General features: G+C 39.5%; 2 protein-coding genes across 4 annotated transcripts in view; both read right to left on the bottom strand.

Moving 5' to 3' along the window:
• The window catches only part of TCAIM (T cell activation inhibitor, mitochondrial), a 61086-nt gene extending 60134 nt beyond the window's left edge, over window positions 1-952 (bottom strand). Inside the window, exon 1 of one of the 3 annotated variants that reach the window (XM_063114298.1) lies at window positions 870-952. The gene's annotated coding sequence lies outside the window, so the exon portion shown is untranslated. Of the gene's footprint in view, window positions 1-355; window positions 443-633; window positions 670-869 lie in introns of those variants that run through there. The other 2 variants (XM_063114296.1, XM_063114297.1) reach the window with 2 other exon arrangements.
• A 2393-nt stretch (window positions 953-3345) lies between these two features.
• Window positions 3346-19093, bottom strand: part of TOPAZ1 (testis and ovary specific TOPAZ 1) — an 88045-nt gene continuing 72297 nt past the window's right edge. Inside the window, 4 exon segments of the mRNA XM_063113382.1 lie at window positions 3346-3565; window positions 8009-8192; window positions 15197-15400; window positions 17142-17306. Coding sequence (XP_062969452.1) covers window positions 3346-3565; window positions 8009-8192; window positions 15197-15400; window positions 17142-17306 — 773 coding nt within the window.

The raw sequence follows: 19093 nt of genomic DNA, 5'->3' as shown, positions 1-19093 counted from the left end.
TGCAGGGAAAAAGGCAAACAAAAAGAGGAGAAGCAGGAAATCCTATTAGATAAGTTAACCTAGATTCTGTAACTTCCTTTTTTAAATCTCTTGCTACGAGATTTAACCATAACAATTTCCTGCAAGTCAAAGACTTCGGGAAAATAATTACAGTGGGAAACAAAACCTAAATCGTCTTTGCGTCCTCATTTCAAAGCGAGTGAAAGTAGACGGGATGCGGATACTCCGGCCCCTGGCACTGCCTCAGTTCACAAGTTAGCACGTGGGGCTAGGGTGGCTTCGAGGGCTCCCCTCCGACCTCCCTCTCTCCCCTCAGAGGAGCCTGAATGCACCACGGAGCCCCTCCCCTCCTTACGGTTCCGAAAGGTCCCGACGCCAGTGCTTTGTCCGACCTGTTCCACCTCCCACCCAGCACCGGGACGCTCGCTCCTCCTGCAAGGCTGCGCGGGCGCATGCGCACCGGGCGCCAGCCCAGCCAACCAACGCGCGCCGCTGGGCCCGTCGCTCCCACCTGCCCTCGCTCCACCTGGCTGCTGGCTCGGACGGGCTCCTACCCGCGGTGCTCTCTGAGAAGCTCCCGCCCCTGAAGTCTCAGCTAGGCGCGCAGGGATCTGACCCCCAACCTCTCCTCACCCGTGCCTGCCGCGGCGGCGGCTGGTCGCTCAAGGTGAACCCGGGCAGGGAGACGGGCCGCAGGTCGCGCGCCCATTGGCTGGGGCATGCCGGGCCTTCCTCCAAGAGCGCCTGCGCGCAGCCAGAGGCCTGGGTTGAACCATCAGCGGCACCGTGACCCGCGCAGACGTCCGGACGCGGGCCACCTCTGCGCCTGACCCGCGAGCGAGGAAGCCCCCGCCCCTCCGCCCTCTTACCCGCCGCACTGAAGGTCTCCACGCTCTCCGCTGAAAGCTTTAAGGAGGTGCGAATGAGCACTCCGAGATGTGTAGGACCGGGCCAGAGGGAGTCTGAAAATGATTGACCAGCAGGTGGTGGGGCCTGGCCCGAGAGGGTCGGTGGAAGGGCGGGGAACCAAGGGGACCCAGGACGCGCGGGCTCCTGCGATGGGCTGGAAGCGTCTGGAGTACAGGCGCATGCGCTGGGCCGTCCCCCGCCTCCCTGCCCCCGGCAGCCCTGGGAGGGGGCGAGGCTATGCCGAATTTACGGAGCAGAGGCCCTAGCCTGGCTCAGTCGAGAGCCCTAGACTTTAAATGTATCATTGGAGTATCGCCACTGGTTGTCCTTACATTAGTAAACCTAAAGTTTAAACATTTCTTTCCTCCGGTTTGCATTTCCCTTGACGTAGGCCCCTTCAATATCTGGCTATTTTCCTGGTTAAGCCTTCTCCACTGTCAGCGTGGGCTTTTCAGTACTAGGCAATTTTCTGTATTGTTCTGTTGATGTTGCTTTTAACAAAACACCTGAGACTGGGTGATTTATAAAGAAAAACAAAATTTATTGCTTAGTTTCTGAGGCTGGGAAGTCCAAAGTCCATTTGGTGGTGGCAAGTGACCCAGGGGTCTCACATTGCAGACGGCGGAAACAGAGAGCAAAAGGCACACTCTCCTCTTCTTGTAAAGCCCTCAGAACCACGCCCCTGACCATCATTTTTTATCCATTCACTACTGCAGGGTCCTACAATCCAATCACCTCTTCAAGGCTCCACCTTTCAATTACTGTAATAGAATTTCCCACCCTCTTAACAGTCACAGTGGGGTCTAAGTTTCTAATACATAAAACTTGAGGGACACAATTCAAGCTTCAGGGAGTTTTGGGGAGACATAATTCAATCCACTACCATTACAGAACTTTGATTTCTCCCGAGAAACTGCCACAGATGGAATTAGGCAAATACAATAACTATTCTTTTCCCTGTTCTACCTTTCGGCGCTGATGACAGGCAAACAATGCCTCTAATTGTTCCAGTGCTAAGGCTGGCGACTTTTCATCAGAAACCAGTTCGGTCACGTGTGATACATTCCATCCAATCCCATTTTTCCTAAAAGCTTAACTTAGCCCTTCTCCCTTGCATCTTCAACTTCTCTAATACATCTCGTAACCAGCATTTTAATGGTCTCATATTTCTTTAATTTCTTTCTCAGTGTTTCCGTTACCATTTGTAGAAAATTTCTAATTGTCCTCTTATTTATAATTCTCCCTTTCAGCTCAAAGGCACCTCAAACTGAGGCCTCAAATTGATCTCCAAACCTAATCCATTTTCTAGGTGCCCCACTCAAGTAATGACAGTTATGGTCACCCAGTTCATTCATATTAAAGGACTGGGCATCTTTCTTGACGTCTCCTTGTGCCTCACTTCCCATAACTCATCTGTGATAGTATTCATTTCACATTTCATCCACAGTCATAAGGCATTCTGGTAAATGCTAGGATTTAACTTTCCTGGGCTTGTGAGGTTACAGACTTAGTCCAATGATGCAGCCATTACCATATTTTGAGAACCCCCCCCCCCCAAATACTTTTGGTGCCCTTAATCACAAGTTACTCTTTTATCACTCACCTTATTCAGACATTTTTCTCTAAATGATTTTAAATTATGGTCTAAAATATCAAATTAAAGATGAGGATTACTACCTTGGAGAACGTATGACAGATTCTGAAAATGACTTCAGAAGAGTTTTAACTTCCTAATGTGGTTTGAAAGGAACAATCCTTGTTTAGATATTTAAGTTCTGGTATATTTAAAATATTGTTTTGTTTAGTCATACCTAATATAACATACATAAATTACACATTTTCAAAAATACAGTATTCCAAGAGACACTATTGAATACACTTGGAATACTATAGTATCCAAGATACAAGGAAAACTATTCTGAAGGTAATTTAAAATTTTTTGGTATGATTCAGAAGGTACTCTGAAATTTTAATGTTTGACTCATTTTTCAGTATTATTTTACTTTTCTCAATTACAGACATAAAATAGTTTGAGACTGGACTGAGTACACACTAAACCTATTTCATATCCCCAAGGCTTTTTCTGAAATTCCAGTTACCTGCCTGCATATTTCCTTTCTTATCTCTCTCTCTCTCATTAAATGATGCACAATACTCAGTTTGTGGTTTTTCATTGCTTGGATTTCATAATAAATAGGGATTTACCATACTTAGATTCTCCTAAATTAAAGTCAAAAAGTGACTTGAAAAATCACTTCTCAGTGTGGATAAAACCATTTCAAATCGCATACATTAATAAAAGTTTTTAGTCCTTGAAAACTATGTATTACAACTTACTGTAACTCAAAGTGCAAAAGCTGAATCTAGTGAAAACTTTATTTTTATTGACTTATTTTCAACAATGATTACTTGAACTTAAAAAAAAGTCTTTATTAACTAATGGTTACTGAAAAGCCAAACCTTTCCAGCCCACTTCATATTCTCTGTCAACCATTTCAGGGCAGAACAATGTTCCAGATTATAAACTTGTTCCTTATTAACATTGATGGTCATGTGCTTAATGAAAAGCTTTGGATCCGATATATGAGCAGCCATAATTAACCTTTCTACTGCAGCTTGATAATCATCCTTGCTCCGAGATTTGTTTTCTTCACACCTACAAAAGGAATACCTCACAAAGTCAGAAACTCTGAAAAGCAGCTGTATGGGTTATTCAAAAAATAGTCATTCATATTTATTGGTACTAAGCTATGACAGTCTTTTCACCATATTCTTCTAAAAGTGGTGCTGTGGTTTGAATGTCCCCCTAAGCTCATGTTGGAACTAACCTTCAATATGGGGGTGGAAGGTGGAGCCTTTAAGAGGTGACTGGATCTTGAGAACTGTGCCCTCATGAATGGATTGATCCATTCACAGAGTAATGGGTTGATGGTTTAATGGGTTGTCATGGGTGTGGTTCTGATGGCTTTATAAGGAGAGTGAGAAAGTTAGCTCTCTTGCTCAGCCTATTCTTGTCATGTGACACCCTGTATTGCTGGTAGAGTCACCACCAAGAAGAAGGGTCTTACCAGACTTGGACTTCCCAGCCCCAAAACACGAGAAATAAATTTTGTTTGTTTATAAATTACCCAGTTTCAGTTATTCTGTTATAAGCAACAGAAATGGACTAATACAAGTGACTTTCAAACGTTTTTGATCATGACCCACAATAAGAAAGGCGTTTTATATTATGACCCGCTATACACTTTCATTCATAAAAAATGAAATAGACGTTTCACGAAACAATACTTACTCTGAGACGATGTACTCTATTTTCCATTGTCTTTCATTTTTTTTCATAATGCTGGTTGCAACACCCTAAATTGATTCTACCACACAAATAGGCTGCAACCCATGTTTGAAAAACACTGATCTAGAACACAGCTAATTACCTATCCGTATATTCTCAAAGTTAATAACTGCATAATTATTCATTACACTATATAAAAGAAGATTGAATGTAATCAAGTTTAAAATTAACATTCACATGTTAGTTTTTTTTTTTTTTTTTTGACCGGTAAGGGGATCGCAACCCTCGGCATGGTGTGGTCTGCACCACACTCAGCCAGTGAGTGCACCAGCCATCCCTATATAGGATCCGAACCTGTGGCCTTGGCGCTACCAGTGCCGCACTCTCCCGAGTGAGCCACATGTTAGTTTTAACTTGATATTGGCTATTTTTAGTTATAAGCAAATTCTTAATATGTAGCTAACATTTAGTAATAGAAATTGTATAACTATATGTCTTTATTAAATTTCTGGTTGGGCTGAGCCCGTGGCGCACTCGGGAGAGTGCGGCGCTGGGAGCATGGCGACGCTCCCGCCGCGGGTTCGGATCCTATATAGGAATGGCCGGTACACTCACTGGCTGAGTGCCGGTCACGAAAAAGACAAAAAAAAAAAAAAAGAAAAAGACAAAAAAAATTTTCTGGTTATTTTCTTTAGTCCTGACTTAAAACACTTCACTAAGTGCTAGAATTTACTTTTCTAATAACTATTCTACCAGCTCTATCTGCCATCAATTGTGCCTCTGTTTACATGCATAAAATTCATACCAAAGAGAAGTTTTTCCTCTGGGGTAGGAGGTGGGAAGTATTTAACACAGAGATGTGGTTGTTATATAAAGTATCACTTTTTCTTTATCTTCACTGCTTCCTGTTCTTGGTACCTGATATGGGTTGAATGTATCCCCCCAAATTTTATGTATTAGAAACTTGATCCCTACTATAACAGTGTTAAGGGTGGGAAGTCCTATTGTGGTAATTGAAAGGTGGGGCCTTGAAGAGGTGATTAAATTCTGAGAACTATGCCCTTGTAAATGGATTAATCCATTCATGGAGTAATGGGTGTGATTCTGATGGTTTTAAAAGGAAACCAAGTGAGTTTACTCTCTCCTGCTCCTGCTATTCTCACTGTGTGATACCTTGTGTTGCTGTAGAACCACCACCAAAATTCTCACCATATTTCCCTGGACTCTGGACTTCCCAGCCTCCAAAACTGTAATAGAATAAATTCTGTTTCTTCATAAATTACCCACTTTCAGGTATTCCGTTAAAAGTAACAGAAACAGACTAATACAGTACCTAAAGGGCCCAGCAGCAAGTTCTGAATTTGAATTTACCTGCATTAACACCCCAGTGTGATCCACAGAGTGATGGGAGTGAGGACTTGCCCTTGAAACAGGAGCCAGTGGTCACAAAGGGGCAAGACTGGCCATGTGTCTTCTAGTACATTCTAGCTTAGAAAGAGGTGCCCTGGAATCGTAGATTGGGCACATAATAACTATGTGCAGTTTTGGAAAGTCTAAAGATGAATACAATTCTCTCACATACAGGTTAATGTAACAAGGCAGGGCTCAGTATGATAATACTAATAGAGAAAAAATACTAGTATTAGCTTGGACAAAACAAACAACTAGGTACATCACTAGTTAGACCACTAGTGGTCACAGACACCTCCCAAATTCAACAACAAATAAAGAGGCTGTATATGTGTGGGGAATGGAAATTTATGAGAAAACCAAGCCTTCATTAGGAAGATGGGGAGCCCAGAGGCATCATGCCACTATTGTGCATAGTGGTAAATAAAGAAGTGCTCAGAAAAAAGTGGAGCTATTTGAAAAAAGGGTAATTTTTGTGGGTTTTTTAAAAAGGTGGAACTAAAATAAATTATTTCCTAATTCCTCTCCCCTTTAGTGTGGGCTGGACTAAATGACTCACCTATAACATATAGGAGAGCAGAAATGACAGTGTACAACTTTGGATAGTATGTTGTTGGATGACAATTCTCCATGGGTATCTTGGATTTCTGGAATTTTTCCAGAAACCCTGACTACACCTTGTTCCAAATTTCAAGGATGTTTATATATTGAACAACATTGAAAGACAAAAACAGTTTCTCCTTCTGAAGCAAAGGGCAGGCTTGCTTATAATCTTTAGAATATGGAAATAGTATCTCCTTGCAGAGGAAAGATTTGGGTTCCCTAAGCTCAGGACTTCTCCCCTGTTTTAGAACCCACTGCATATACAGGTATCCATGTGGGCTCATCTGTGAGACTTAGGAAGAAGAGGAAATGATGCAAATATAAGGTAACCAGGCTATCTGCTATACCACAAGTAATAAAATCCTCTGTCTCTAATACAGGAGAATCTTGTGTCTTATGATAGCATCCATGAAACTGTGGCAGGCTAACTTGCAGCTTGCAAATAAGGTAAAATTTCAGATCCTTCACAGTTCTTATTTGATATAGGTCACCAAAGGCATTGCAGCTCCCTCCTTGCTTTTTTTCTCCTGGGTCACTTACTCTGGGAGAAGTTAGCTATCGTGTTGTGAAGACACTAGAGCAACCTATGGAGAGGCCTATGTGGCAAAACGAGGATTCCACCTACCAGGCATTTGAGTGAGCCATCAAGGAAAGGGATCCTCCAGCCCCAGTCAAGCTATCACATAGGTGACTGCAGCTCCTAACATCCTGACCCTATGTGAAAAACTGAGCAACATGAAAGACCCTGAGCTAGAACCATCCAGCTAAACTGCTCCAAAATTTCTAACTCACAGAAACTAAGATAATATTTGCTGTTTTAAGCCACTAGGTTTGGGAGTAATTTATTATACAGTAATAGATAATTGACTTAATATCCAATCTGAGGATCTGGCTTATAACACCAGTAAACTAAAGCAAACTTCCTGCCAAGAAGCTCTAAAACAACTGTCCCATGAGATCCTTATATGGCAAGTTTCTTGGATAAGGCCAACAAGAAAGTGAAGTAATATAAATTTAGATTCTGCGATTTTAAACAAAATTATTTGAAAGGATGTCACTCTGATCCAACAGCTACATTGTAATATTTATGCATGTATAACAACATTTTAAAATATAGAAACTAGGCTGATGGCTTTATTTTCAACAGTGTTCTTGACTGAATGTATAAACTATCATATATTTCCCTTTTACACCTATTCCCTAGATCCTTTGGGTTGATCAAAAAGAAAAAGACCTTTTAGGTACTGATATCTAAACACAAGAAAGGTCAACAGCTAAAGAGGACCCACATTTTGAACATCTAATAACATCTTTGAAACTGCTAAAGTGTTTACTGAATGCTGCCAACTTATTTGATTTCAAGCATCAAACAAGTCTAAACCTTTCTCAATTTAAATATTACCAAAGTTTTTAATGGACACACAGTATATACGTAAATTTATATAGATACAAATAAATAAATACACTCATGCGATGGGTCTTCACAAATTTCATGGAAAGATTCATATTATCTTTTCTTTTTTTTTTGTCTTTTTCATGACTGGCACTCAGCCAGTGAGTGCACCGGCCATTCCTAAACCCGCGGCGGGAGCGTCGCTGCGCTCCCAGCGCCGCACTCTCCCGAGTGCGCCACGGGCTCGGCCCCATATTATCTTTTAATTTCATTTTCCATGAGTTTTTTGAAGTATTCTCGCGTGCGCGCATGTGTGTGTAAATACATAAAACATTTACATCTTAGGGAAAGTGTGGGAAGCCACGATCTGCATTCATAATGCAGTTAAAGTTATATCAACTAACCTTTTCAAAACTATCTGCAGCATCTGTGTTGAAGTTCCAGGACTCTGAATGCTGCTAGCATTAGATACCAGGAAGATTTCAATAGCTAAAAGCATTTCAATCTCAGATAAATAAGAAGGAATCAGTAGAAGTTTTCGGTATAAATTTCCCTCCAATGGTGGGTAGCAACCCAGTGAAAGAGCACCTGAAAATCAAATAATAGGTCAAACTTTACTAAAACTCCAATAGGTAAAAACCTAGACTTCCAAAATTCCCACAGGTGATAATTACTTACATTACAGAATAGTTCTTCACATTAGAAGCAGATTTATTACACAAATTATGTTAGTGAGCTTATCCTAGTATATTTGACATTATTCTTTGTAAAATGCTTTTATTTTTTATTTATTTTATTTTTTTTTATGACCGGTAAGGGGATCTTAACCCTTGACTTGGTGTTGTCAGCACCACACTCAGCCAGTGAGTGAACCGACCATCCGTATATGGGATCCGAACCCGGGGCCTTGGTGTTATCAGCACCGCACTCTACTGAGTGAGCCACGGGCCGGCCCTGTAAAATGCTTTTAAACATTAAATATGAAGTGAGAAAAAAAAAACTCTGAAAAATGACTTTTGAGTCTTATCATAGCAAATGCCCATTTATTTCAAGCCATAGTGAACACAACATAATTTCAGAATATCTAAAAAACTATAATAGCTACTTGGGTTTTGCTTAATGCGATTTGGTCTACCAACAACTACATATATTTGTAATTATTTCCTGTCTTGAGTTATAAATCCAAAACGTAGAAAGAAAATAGAAATTATAAAGTGAAGATCTTACTTTCTCTATAAAATAGTTATTATCGTATTTTTAAGTGCACTTATTTATAGTGCCATTATAGGTTATGCAACATTTACAGTTCCTACTATATGTCTGGTATGTGTTACGCACTAAATATAAAATACATTTCCATCCTGTAGGTGCTCAGTGTGTTGCAGCTATACTCTTTCATGTTCTAAAAGCTTCACTTTTCAAGAGAAGAAATTTAACTTTTAAACTGTTTGTATGCTTATTAGAAGTGATATATAGGGAAAGCCCCTTAAAAACTCCTAAGACATCCAAATTGTATACAGGCAATATCGTATTATTATATTTTACTGAAACCAATATAAATCTGTATGTAAGAAGTTCTGGTCAAGATGGTGGAATAAACGGTCCTCAGCGTCACTCCCTCCCACAAATCAACCAATTTACAACTATAAAAATGTAACATCAGCCAAGCTGGGGCCACTGGATCCCAGGGGAAGAGGAGGAGAGACCTATGGAGTACATGAAGGCAGGAGAATCCACGATGAGAAAAAGAAAAAACTCCTCTGAGCGTTTCGGCCTGCTGCTGCTTTAAGGCTCCAGCTGCTGAGGCATGGAGCAGGAGCTGGCAGAAGCCGCAGCTGTGCCCTTCAGATGGAGTTACTTGGAGGTGGCAGGGGAGAAGAGAGCCTTGGTGGCCCTCAGGACAGCAAGACCACTAATAGGGTTTCTGTGGACCCACGCAGGAGGAGCCAGAACAGCTGTAAAAGGGGAGCCATTCAGAGGCCGGTGAGTCATTGCAAGGGACCAGCACATGGCACATCCCATGAGAACTGTTTGGAGCATGGGCGGTGGGGGAGATGGTCCCACCCGGAGAACACTGGGGCACAACAAAGACAGCTAATCCGCCCCCAAGTCAGCACAGGACCACTCAGAGGGACTGGTCGGGAATGCAGAATTGCATGGGGTGCAGTTCAATGAAAAAACTCAGGTCCAGATCAGAGTTTCTACACAACCCAGGTGCACCAAGTCTCTGGAGAGCTGGAAGTACCTATAAACCCTACCATTAAACCCTGAGCTGCACAAAAAGCCTTCCCTAGGGAAACAGCAGCAAAGCAGCAATTTAGCTCAACCACACAGCTCAAGTACTGGTTCCCACAGAAAGTTCCTGTTTTAGAAGTAAGCAAAGGACAAAAAATTAGTTCCGGCCCAGGCACACCACCAGCACCTTCGGGCCTACCAGGGGACATGAGGCATTGAGCCGGGGACTGGACCCCCCCCCCAATCAGGCACATTGCGCCAGCACCTCAGGGTGCCACCTGGGGGCCTGGAGCATAGATTTGGGGACTGGACCCCCCCTCCCACAACCAGGCACAACATGCCATTGCCTGGGGCCAGCCCGGGGACTCAAGGCATGGATCCTGGGACTGGACCCCCCTCCCATAATCAGGCACACTGTGCCAGTGCGTCGGAGCCCGCCTGGGGACCCAAGGTATGGAGCCAGGGATTGGACTCCCCTCCCAAAACCAGGCACACCATGCCAGTGCCCCAGGGCCCTGCCCGGGGGCCTGAGGCACAGAGAAGGGGACTGGATCCCCCTCCCACAACCTGGCACACCATGCCAGTGCCTTGGGGCCCACCCAGGGACCTGAGCATGGATCTGGGGACCAGACCCCCCTCCCACAACCAGGCACACTGCACCAGTGCCTCGGGGCCTGCCCAGGGACCCAAGGCATGGAGAAGGGGACTGGACCCCCCCCCCCCTGCCCACAACCAGACACACCGCCAGTGCCTCAGGTCCCTGCCCAGGGCAGGGAGCTAAGGACTGGACCCCCCCAACTAGGCACACCACCAGTGCCTCAGGGCCCACCCAGGGACCCGAGGTATGGCACTGGGGACCAGACACTCCCCATAACCAAGCACACTGCTAGTGCCAAAGAGCATGCCAATAATATCACCTCCATGTGGATGGCCCACCACAGCCACCACAATAAATATGGCTGCCCCGAAAGTGGCTACACGCCACAACCATCATGCACATGGTCTCTCAGCCACTGGAGTGCACTGACACAAGGAGCATCAACAACAGAGATAAAGAAGAGGATGTCTCTCTCCACAAAGCCCATTTCATAGTGACAGAATAAGCATCTGCTCTATGATAATATTGGGGGACCTGACCACACCTCTCAGCACTGGACAGATCATCTAGGCAACAAACCAACAGAGTAATCATTATTCTTTCAGAAGGAGAGAAGAAATCTAGGGTAATTGTTGGGAAGGCGGGAGGGAGAGGATGATGGGGAGAGATTGGACAAGGGCCATAACAAGGGCGATTTGTAACAATACATATGCTAGTAATATTGATTTGATCAACATATCTCAATGTTGAATCCCCAAAATATGTATAATCAATTTTGATTCAATAAAAACTAAAAAAAAAAAAAAAAAACCTGCATGTAAAATTTGTTCAAAATGTTTTGTTAAAATAAGTTTCTTCAAGAAATCTGTCTAATATGATGATAATGGCTAATCTTTGAGGACATACTATGTGCCAGGTACCTGTGCTAATAAACACATAGGTTTTATCTCATTTTAGCCTGACAATTTATTACCTCTGAAATTAGGTATAATTACTCTCATGGTAGCAATAAGGGGCTCTGGGTAAGCAGTGAGGCTCTCTATGCCTGTATGGGGTACCAGCCTTCTGGCTCCATTTTTTGGATTCCTAACCATTAGGTATCCCATGTCCCCAGGTCACTGACAGGAGCAACACTGTTAACTCATTAACTTTACCAGATATTGGTAGGTATAATGTACATGCATTACTTTTTTACCTTTCTGACCAGAAAAGGAAAACAAAAAAATAAGTGAAGGAGAAATTTACTAATATTATTTTTTCCCCTACAATCAAACATAAGAAGAAAAATAGTTGATTTTAGTGGGGAAAATTAATGGAAAGAGATATACTAATTACAACTCCCCTTCTGACTTTTCAGTTCTGAGAGAAAAGCAGTATTTTTAGGACTGGGGAGAACAAATCAGGAGCACCAGGAGGGCAACTTTTCTGTTTAAACTGAGAACAAAAGCAAAGCAAAGCCAAAAGAAAATGACAGACAACTCATAGAATGGGAAAAATATTTGCAATTTGTATATTTGAAAAGTGATTTGTATCCACAGTGTAAGTGTGTGTGTGTGTTGGGGGGGTGTATACACAAACTTACAATTCAATAACAATAAAAAATTCCAATTAAAAAATGAGGAAAAAAAAAAAAAGGCAAACGATTTAATAGACACTTCTCCAAAGTAGACAAAAATGGTTTATAAGCACATGAAAAGGTGCTCAACATCATTAGTCATTAGGAGTATGCAAATCAAAACTGCAATGAGATATCACTTAACACCCACTAGGAAGGCTAAAATAAAAACCACAGTAACAAGTGTTGGTGAATATGTAAAGAAACAGGAAAACTCATACATGGTCATGGAAATATAAGTATAAAATGGTGTAGCTTCTTTGGAAAACAGGTTGGCAGTTCTGCAAAATGTTAAATATTGATTTACCATATGAGCCAGCAATTCTTCTCTCAAGAGAAATGAAAGCATACATACACACAAAAACTTGCATGTGCATGTTCAAAGTAGCATTATTCATAACAGTCAAAAAAGTAGAAAAAATTCAGATATCCACGTACTGATCAATGGCTAAAGAAATTCCATACAATAGCTTATTAGTTAGCAATGAAGAGGAATGAAATATTGATACATGTTACAACACTGATAAAACTTGAAAACATCATAGTAAGTGTAAGAAGCCAGTCTCAAAATACACATATTGAATGATTCCATTTATATGATTTGTCTAAAATAGGCAAATTGGGGCCAGCCCGTGGCTCACTTGGGAAAGCGTGGTGCTGACAATACCAAGTCAAGGGTTAAGATCCTCTTACTGGTCATCTTTAAAAATAATAATAATAATAATAATAATAAAGTAAAATAGGCAAACTGATAGAGATGGAGAGTAGATTAGTTGTTTGCCTGGGGCTAGGACTGAGCAGGAGACATCCAGGAAATGGGGAATGAATGCTGATGTGTACAGTGTTTCTTTTTCTGGAGATGGTAAAGATATTCTAAACTTAGATAGTGGTGATGGCTGCACAACTCTGAATTTACAAAAAACCAATGTACCATATACTTTAAATGGGTGAATTTTATAGTATGTACAATTATCTCAATAAAGCTGTAAAAAAATATTTTAAACAAACAAGGCAAAACAAAGGCACCATAGTCTTAGCAGTGGCTTGATGAAAAATTAGCCTTAAACCCCAAATCAAGCACCACTATATGTGATTATAAGGCACTGAAAGGCTTTTCTTGCAAGCCTTAAGCTATATCTGAAGATACAATAAATCCAAAGGGAGTTCCAATGATATTTTAAATATCAACATTGTCAGGAAATGAGATATCTTGAAGACTAACCAGTGGCTATAAATTACTCATTTGGTTTTATAATTCAGGTACATTTTTAAAACACAAAAAGACTCTTTACCCTATAACCTCACTTGCATAAGTCTCAGAAGTTACACTGCATATGAAATAAGGCATAGGTGTGATCAGATAAAAGGAAGAGTGCTAATAAGAAAGGTACTGAATTATACATGGGCATTAATTGCTTTAACACGCCACTAAAAAAAAATCTTTAAAAGTAATTCTTACCAGGGTTGAAAGGATTTGGGGGAATGAGGAGTGACTACTAATGAATATTGCGTGTCTTTTTGGAATAATATAGTTTCATAACTCTGTAAATACACTAAAACCACTGAACTGTATACGTACTTTAAATAGGTGAATTGTATGGTATTTGAATTATGTCTCAATAAAGCTTAATAAAAACTTAAAAAATAATTACATTTAGCTGCTTTAATATAAAATTTTATTGCCAACAAAAAAAGAGAAAGATTCATAGGAATCTCAGTTGTTTCTCACTTGTTTACACTTTGTTCCTGTGGCATATAAACATCTTCTGGGGCTGGCCCATGGCTCACTCGGGAGAGTGTGGTGCTGATGACACCAAGGCCATGGGTTCGGATCCTATGTAGGGATGGCTGGTTGGCTCACTGGCTGAGCATGGTGCTGACAATACCAAGCCAGGGGTTAAGATCCCCTTACCGGTCATCTTTAAAAAAAAAAAAATCTTCTGATGGCATTTTCCCCCAAGTTGCACAATTAGTTGTTTAAAAAATAAATGACTTCCATTAACTTCAATTCTAAAAACTGAAATCAGGCAGTACTGCAAAACAGTATATGTGTGTGTGCATGTATGTGTGGTTTCTAGCAGTCTACAGGAAAATTTAATATAGAGTTAAAACATAATCACGAAATTGAAATGAGGTGTCATGAACGAACAATTCTACCTTTCCTCTAAATTTCTGCTCATCCTCTTTTAAAAACTCTGCTTTCAAACCTACAATAAAAAATACATTTTACATAATGACCCAGTATACATATATATATATATGTAACTGAAATGAAGATATTATCAAATACTTAACCTTGCTACCTGGAATGTACCCTAATAATTTCTTACCCATTTCACTGGGGGGGGGGGGGAAGTTACCACCTGCTAAACTGATCAGAGCTGGTAGTATGAAAAACACTTCCATCTCAAGTAGGGAGGGCTAGAATGTTTGACATATTTGGCACATGGTGACACATAGTATGCACTCAAATGTTTGTTATATACATGACAATGGCAGAAATGGAGAATTAAGACAAATTACTGCATGAAGGCAGAAAAAATTCTTTTCTAGAACTAGATTCTATATGGGATTATTTCCTAATTAAAATATCTTCAAAGTGGCTGGGACTAGAGAAAGCATTAGTTTTCCAGGTTTACTTGTTAGAGAGAAAGAGCTGTAAATAGATTAACAAAGTTGTATTACTAGAAGCCATGCGAAAAATTGTTATATACCACATTGCATTGCTATGGAAGCCTCTGTACTTCCCATGTGGCCTGCTATCAAACATTCTAAGTTATAAAGATCAGGGATATAGCAGGAATAAATAAAATATGTAGATATTCTTTAAACTTCATTCTACCTAATTGTTTTACTTGTATATTATTTATAAGATATGCCAAACTGGATCCTTTTATCCTTTGCTTGCCTTCTAGTGGACATGCTAATGTGCAAAGAAATAAAGGTACAGTAATAGGAACAGAAGAGAAATAATAGGTTTCAAAAGAGAGCACAGATCTGTTAAGACTACCACCTTTGAATATGTATCAACCGTTCTTTTTACATACGTAAATGTCTCACCTAAAATATTATAGATGGATCCTGGATAAGAAAATGAAATTCAAAACCAACATATTGAATTAAAATTTTTAAAATGTAACTTACTTTTGTAGTGGGCTCTGGCTTTGAGCCATAAAGAACTCCTTCCTAAAGAAGTAATTAATCTTCTAAGAAAAGAAAAATCAATAGGGATGCTCTTTGAAATCATGAATTCTGCTACGGAGGATGACATACCAAGACTGTTGCTTTCTATACAGGTATCTAGAAGTTTATTAAAAAGAAGGCTATACTGTGAGACCTCCACAGTTTCTGAAATGAAAAAAAGAATTAATATAATGAAATTGATCTATCTTAGTCTCTCACAGTCACTAAAATAGGAGTCACAGTCACTAAAATAAAATCATCTTACATTCTCTAAGTAAGAAATAAAAAAGCATTTGACAAAAGCAAAACCATTCATTTCCTTTGTAATGAAGAATATGAGAAGAAGCTTGACAAAGATTTCAGGGGTTGCATTAACACCTCTGTATTTGATCCCCATATGTGACGGTGCATCTGCAGTGTCCTGAATGATGTGATTTGATTCTGTTTGCATCATATCTACAGTTAAGACTTTAGCCTTATATTTCCCATGATTAAAAATAAATCATCCCCTAATAAATATGTACTCTCAGATTTTAGAAAATCCTTTAATGGTACTTCTATTCCTTCAGTTATTCTTAGAAGAAAGAGAAGTCATCTTGGAGACTTCCAACTCTTTTATTCCCTATATTCATTCTGTTGGGTCTATGACTTAGACTCTAGGTCTTTATCACTTTAGGACCTTTTGGTGGTCCTGGCCTTATCAGGAAATTAATCTCTTTACCTTTACTCTCTTTCTAACACTACCACCAGAGGAACTTTCCTAAAACACCAACTTCATTACATCACTCAGCCCCAAAACAAAGAGAAGAAAACTCCTCCTGCTTGACATCAGGGTCTTCCAAAATCTGGCACAACTATCTGTCCAATCTCCCTATTACTACTTTGTTTCATTAGCAACATAATTGTATATTAAGGGCCTGCCAGATAGCAGCCATTGTGCCACAGATACCAAGATGAAGAACATATCACTACCTTGAAGGAGTTTACTATCTAGGAGAAACAGATAAAAACACTAATTACTATTAGGATCTCAGTGGAATAAATGGAAAAATGAAGATCTATAGAGGATATGATGAGAGCACTGAGGGGGGGCCCTCACGTTAATGTTTTCATCATCCTCTGAATCCACCACACAGCTCATTCCTGACCCAAAGCTTTTGCTCACGGACTCACTCTTAATATGACCCCTTTTTCCTATCCATACATACATGACTTTAATACTCAAGAGTACTAACTACCATTGTCTGCATTGGTATTCTTTCTTTGAACTTATCATCTGCTTCATTTCTTCCATTTATTCCAAGTTTACCTATGTTACAAGGTAATATAAACTAAATTCTATATTTACTAAGTGATAAGAGAAAAATGTTCTTCATTATTTCAATGCAATGAATTCTTTAAGATATAAATCTTTTTTTTTTTTTTTTTTTTTAAAAAAAGATGACCGGTAAGGGGATCTCAACCCTTGGCTTGGTGTTGTCAGCAACACGCTCAGCCAGTGAGCAAACCGGCCATCCCTATATAGGATCCGAACCCGTGGCCTTGGTGTTATCAGCACCGCACTCTACCGAGTGAGCCACGGGCCGGCCTTAAGATATAAATCTTGCTATGGGCATCCAAGCATATTATTTGCTGGTGACTTGACAGAGGCAGGGAAAGAAGGATGATGAAAATGTTTGTATTAGGAACCGCTGACAAACAACCCAAAGATAAGTGTCTCTGATTTTTTGAAACCATCATGAAACCCTATTCAATTTGCAGAGAACACATTTTACAGAAAACGACCTCATTAAAAGAAAATGGTGAAATATGAAACTCAACTAAAACAGGTGGATAACTGTCTCTTATTAACACTTAAACACCAGATGGGCAAGAGATAATTAAGCTAGACTTCTGAAAAACATACCTTGAGAATTTTGAAAACCCGGTAGATTCTGCAAAACTTCAAATGTCTGTCTGTAAAGGCTCTTGGCTAAGGTTTCATGTGCAATTGTACAGAGCAAATTATGTCGGTTAACCACATCCAGTCTATCACAAGGCCACAGTGGTGTACTGATTATCCATTCTGACTCTTCCAAAAAGAAAAACATATGAATACTTTATACCATGAAAATTATATTTAACCATATAATCACAACTAATATTTTTAAGATTCTTTTTTTTTTTTTTTTTTTTTTTTTTGGTGGCTGGCCGGCAAGGGGTTTTGAATCCATGACCTTAGTGTTACAAGGCTGCACTCTAACCAACTGAGCTAACTGGCCGGGCACAACTAATGTTTTTAAACATCACTGAAAAAAGTGGCAAAACTTTTCTCATAAAAATTGCATTGTTTTTCTTTATTTAGTACTTATTCTTTAAGTTAGAATAATGGTCACTTTTTTTGATAGTATATATGATATTGTAGGAGATTCATTTTGAAATCTTACCGAATTGTACAGTTGTCTTAAACAGTATGAATAAGTTGCTATTTTACGTACCAAAGTTAACTGAAGCTGATAATTAGAAAGACACTTGGAAATTAGGAGCTTTTAATTTAACTAACCCACCTACTTCATAACTTTACCCACATAAATACTTTTATGAAAATTTTATAGGAACTATTATGAGAGTTAAATTCCCAATAATAAAAAGTTTACTGTGTACTTAATTCTAGTCTTTATAGGATAAAAGGTGTTACTGCATTCATCTTTATGTTTTTCTTTATTCTATAGTGGGGAAATATTTTCCATTCGTCTAAAATCTCAGAGTCGAAAGGCAAGCAAATTTTCTATAATAGCTACTTTTTATCTATTTACCTTCCAACATATGCATATTCAGTCATTACTTGTGAAAGATTTTGAATATAGGCACTGGGACTATAAAGACTTTTAAGACAACCTCTGCACTAATGAATTTCCAGTCTAGTCAGTGAGACCAAACTAATAACTATCCTTTACCACAGTGAATACTGTGATGGAGGAATATCTAAAGGTATCTGTTCTCCCCTTAATGTATATATTTAACATAATCTCAAATCAAATTTTCTACAGAACTGTATTAGAATCTGATGCAATAATTCTGAAATTGATTCAAAAGAATAAACTAAACACTTGAGAACAGCAAAGAATAGTTTGGAAAAGAGGAGTGAGGGTAGTCTTGCCTAAAAAGATAGTTAATCATTACACATTTTAATACTACATTATCTAAAAGAAGTATGGTACTAGCACAGATACAGAGATCCTTGGAAGGAAAGACAAGTGCAGAAACAGACCTGAGCAGATCCAAGATTCTAATATATGATAAAAGTGGTATTTCAAACAAATGAGTAAAAGATGAATTGGAAATGCTAAGATATTTTGAATAAAAAAAAAAGAGATTAACTGGAACATTTTGGAGAAATAAATAAAATTAGGTTCCCACCTCAAACCAAACTTTAAAACAAGGAATCAAAGAATTTGGAGAACATATGGGTGAATCTGTAATTTTGGAATGGCTAAGGACTGCCTAAAGCATGACAAAAATTATTAAAGATTTAAAAAGCAGTTTCCATTAAGTAGAAAAAAATGTCAGTTGGGCAAAAGAAGAAAACAAAAATGCAAAAAGCATCATAAAGTTTAAGGAAAATGAAAAGCTGAGAAAAACACTTGTAAATATCCAACTGTGGAGGGTTAGATATATTGATTCTCATTTGATTTTAGAATAGGGTTTTTAGGTAAATGCACGTATGGGGCAAAAGCTCTCGGGTAGGGGGCCACAGCCCACAGATAGTGTGGCAAAAGCCCATTTAATCAATTCTAATCACTGCTTAGGTATGGGATTGTATACTTCAATGATTTTAGAGCAACAGGTGGTTGTCATACTGATCCTGTTAAGAGATTT

Source organism: Cynocephalus volans, chromosome 11 (genome assembly GCF_027409185.1).
Source record: "Cynocephalus volans isolate mCynVol1 chromosome 11, mCynVol1.pri, whole genome shotgun sequence".
Lineage (NCBI taxonomy): Eukaryota > Metazoa > Chordata > Mammalia > Dermoptera > Cynocephalidae > Cynocephalus > Cynocephalus volans.
This window is presented reverse-complemented; position numbering and strand designations above follow the sequence as displayed.